Source organism: Bufo gargarizans, chromosome 9 (assembly GCF_014858855.1).
Source record: "Bufo gargarizans isolate SCDJY-AF-19 chromosome 9, ASM1485885v1, whole genome shotgun sequence".
Lineage (NCBI taxonomy): Eukaryota > Metazoa > Chordata > Amphibia > Anura > Bufonidae > Bufo > Bufo gargarizans.
In genome coordinates, this window is record NC_058088.1 from 7,351,255 (window position 1) to 7,355,180 (window position 3,926).

The following is a 3,926-nucleotide window of genomic DNA, read 5'->3' on the forward strand; positions in this document are numbered from 1 at the left end:
AAACACTGATGGCAGGGAGTTACTGAGGGACAGGGGATCCTGGTTATGTACAGATATGCTGTGCAGTAACAGGAGGATTCCTGTAGATATTTCTCACCTGTAGAAGTCTCCTCCCAGTTACCTGACGTCTCCTTCTCACTTCTATAGTAAGGAAACTGAAAGTTGCAAGAAGTTCCCACGGCTGCCTTGTCTCCCGTCACTTGAATTCTGAACATTAGATGAAAGATTTCTCCACATCAGGAAAATAAAGGGATTTTTCTCCTGTCGACTGAACTATAAAAGGAGAAAGATGGAAGGGCTTGAGATAGAACTGAGATCAACAGCAGAGAGACACAAGACAACTAAGCAGGTAAGTGTCTTCTCCTGGGTGTATACAGATTAATGGGAGCCAGTACACAGTCTGTGATTATGGGCATCAGATATGGTTTAGTAACTCATCTCATATTCACAGATTTCCAGAGAGAAGAAAAGGTTGAAGTATTCAGCAGGAAGAATTGACCATGGACATCAGATTGTTGGCTTTGCTGGTTTCTCTGGTGGCAGTGGGTGGACGTCCACACAGGAGACTCTGCCCTTTGTTCCAGCACTCATCCATATCTACCTCCGAAGTGAAGTCCCTCAGACATCTGCGAAATGATCAGGTCAGTGTAAAGCACAGCTTCTATTTCCATTATTGAATCCCATTTCTAGAGTGATATGAGGACATTGAGTTGAGGGTTCATCGCTCTATAGCATCCAGAGGAGCTTCCTGAATGGCATGTATGAGCTCCAGATAAGGTTACAATACCTGAAAACTAACTGACCAAGCCCCTAGATGGAGGGACAGAACCAGGGAAACAATTCTGTTTGTCCACATTGTAGAAAACTCATTTTTATTCTTCAACAGCAAAAGAAAATATCCAGTGATGGAGTGAAATGTTACACCACCATGACTGGACACAAGACATCTATATGTGACCTCAAGGTATGGAAATAAGATTCCACCAAAGCCTTTGTCAAATCTCCTAACTCTATAGATGAGCAATGGCAGAACCCCTCATATCACATTTGTATTTTGTTCTACAGCCAAGTGACCGCCTGATCCTGACCCTGGAACGAGTGTCGCTGACGCTGGACGTCCTGACTAATATGTCTACCTCTGACACTGTAACAAATTCCATGAAGGCTTTCCTTAAATTGAGGGACCAACTGATAATCTGTGTAAGTTCCTTCTTCTTATCCTGTATTTCCATCACACATCGGCCTGTGAAATGGACCCAACATGGTGTAAATTCCTTATATCCTGTTCTCCTTTACAGAGAGAGTTGCCTGAATACAGTGACCCTGCCTCTGAGCAGCTGGAGCCGTGGCTGAGTCATCTCCAAGATTTCAAAGACAAGGTACGTGTCTTACAGAAGCTGCACACTGACAGTTTACAGGATATTGTCTTTGTAAGGAGTAAAATGATGAGGAATTTTATAGAGATATTGAAAGCAGAAAGCTTTATTGGAATGGTATGTTTCAGTTAGGAAGAAAAGAAACGGAGGGGGGTGCAGCTGCAGGATGTTACTGTCAGTGTCTGTCTGAGACTTCCTGCTGTGAGAGGGGAGAGGGAGCATCGAGGGGAGAGGACCGGCTTTGGAGCATTTATTCCAATAGGCTGCTTTATTCTGCTGTTGGTCTTGCGATGTGTATTTCTCTTGTTCTGTGATCATCTAGTACAGGACGATGGCACAACTGGACCTTAGAACTGACAATCACACTATAGTGCTACCCACATTCAGTTACTCAGCATTGTCACCATTTGGGGAGAGACTGTTGTGATCAGTACATAATGAGATATCTCACTGTCCTCCATTATAGGCCTCCCCTCAATGTGTCCAGGACGCTGTTGTGCTCAACCTCATCTCATTAAGGATGCAAAATGTGATGTGTCCAAGTGATTCCTAGTGTCTCCAAGGTGGACTCTTTCTTAATCGTATGCACAAGAATCATCAAGACATCGGTTTTCTATCTTCTGTCATCAAATACTGTTCAGGAAATATGAGAAACTACCTGGAGGTTCACCTATAACCGTCCACATGACCTTTTATTATTTATTTATTTATAATTGTATAATTGTATTTATAATTATATTTTATATATTGTAATATTTCTCTATTTATTCTATATCTAATAATATATTGTTTTATACAGAGAGGTTTCATCCCTGGAGGATGCATTGAGTTTGTTAAATTATGTTTATTTATACATGCTCTATTAAATTAAGATTTTAAAATAATTCTGTCTCATAATATTTTAAATTTTTTTGTCTTGTCTGAAAAAAACATTTTTAAAATCTGTCACCAGAAACCTACTGATTACCCAGACACTGTGCATTGTAGGGCTAGCTCCGGTTAATGTAATGATACCTTTTACTTAGCAATTCCTGGAGAAAAAAAAATGACAAAAAATTACTTTCCAAAATTTTTAGTCCCGGTAGTCCGTAGACATCACAGGCACAAATAGGTTAAAGCCTGTAACCTCTAGACATAATTAGACAGCAACAGGTTAATAAGCAGTAATATAATTCCAGTGACCTGAAATGCGCCGCTCGCCAGTGATAAAATACTTGCTTTATTTATTAATCGATGTGGCGAAACCAACCTCACCACCGGGTTTTGGAGGGGCCTGTTTGCCAGCCTCTTGCCTCAGGATTATGGCCCATACTAACTTTGAAGGAGAAGACAGATCGGCCGCACAGCTTAAATCTGTGGAGCAGGAAAGCCATGCTTGCGGCCGGCCAAATGTGACTTCCATGGAATTCGGGAACCCGAATTAATTGCGTCTCATACAATGCTCATTGTATTTTGTTGATTGCGTTACAGACAGAGGGAAGGGGGTTTTGTGTACAATTGCTGGGAAGGTGTCAATACTGTAAATGCATGTGATTGGCTGTTTTTACAAAACCCTGTGGGTGGTAACCTTGTTGGAAGATGTGTATAAATCAATGCTGTGTGTTCAAATAAAGAGTTCCTGTTTTACACTCAACATAGAGCCTCGTCTCATGTGTGTGGGGATTGCTATACGTGTATACTCCCCTGGCTATTACTTCTAGCTCTTGTAAGAGCTGTTCCTGTTCCTGGTTCCTGTGGTGGTATCAGTGTCGAGTGGAGTGCTTGGAGTCCTCTGGAGGCACTGGGAGCATCCATTAACGGAGTTACCCAGTCGGGGTGCCGGGAGATCTTTTACATTGGTGGCAAGCGGCGGGATCGTTCCCACAGCCAGAAGGACAGCTACAGGAGACACCATTCCATGGATTTTACAATTTGAGGGCAACACATGTCCTAGTACAGCGACCCTGACAGCACCAGAATGGAAACAGCGGTGGAGTACGATGAGGGTGTCATGGATGACCGAGATGCAGTTAACAAAGGCATCTGGTACCAGGCACTGGGTATTGTGGAGTATCTGCGGGACGAGAGACTCCCCACGGAAGACCAGCGGTTGCAGAAGCGAGTAGCCTTGCGGATGCCCTTCCTGGGAGAGCAGCCCCGGGAGGAATGGGTAAAGGAATTGGAACTCCTAGCATGGCAGGAGCTGTGGCTGAAAGATGCCTACCAGTACCTACCCAGGACAGCTGAGCATGACAAGCCAGAGGGAAAGGAGTTTCATGGTCCTGGCTTGTTATGGGAGACTTTTTCAAAGCTGGAGTTTGGGAGCCTTACACAAGCCCGGTTCCGTGATCTCTTGGAATGGAGGGAGAGCAGGTATGACTGGGATGACACTCATGAGCAGGACCTGGTCCATCTGGTGACCCGGTAGATGGAGCTGGAACAGGGCTACCAGCAGCTGTTCCACTCCAGTGAGAAGGCTCAGCAGGAGAGCAGAGTGACAGACCCAGGTCCAGAGCCCTTCAGCTGGGAGGATATTGTGGATGTTTACTGGGAAGAACCCCAGGTGGCTGG

General features: G+C 44.3%; 1 protein-coding gene across 1 annotated transcript; it reads left to right on the forward strand.

Moving 5' to 3' along the window:
• The first annotated feature begins 289 nt into the window (after positions 1–289).
• On the forward strand, positions 290–1,929 carry LOC122946568 (interferon lambda-3-like). Its single transcript, XM_044306288.1, has 5 exons — positions 290–349; positions 887–964; positions 1,066–1,200; positions 1,299–1,379; positions 1,843–1,929. Exons 1-5 carry the CDS (start codon positions 290–292, stop codon positions 1,927–1,929), a joined length of 441 nt encoding a protein of 146 aa, XP_044162223.1.
• Positions 1,930–3,926: the final 1,997 nt, after the last annotated feature.

Excerpts from the sequence above, each read along its gene's own strand:
- LOC122946568 (XM_044306288.1), top strand. The coding sequence starts at position 290 with ATGGAAGGGCTTGAGATAGAACTGAGATCAACAGCAGAGAGACACAAG. Across the intron at positions 350-886 it reads GACACAAGACAACTAAGCAG|CAAAAGAAAATATCCAGTGA; the intron begins GTAAGTGTCTTC and ends ATTCTTCAACAG. Across the intron at positions 1,380-1,842 it reads TCCAAGATTTCAAAGACAAG|GCCTCCCCTCAATGTGTCCA; the intron begins GTACGTGTCTTA and ends CCTCCATTATAG.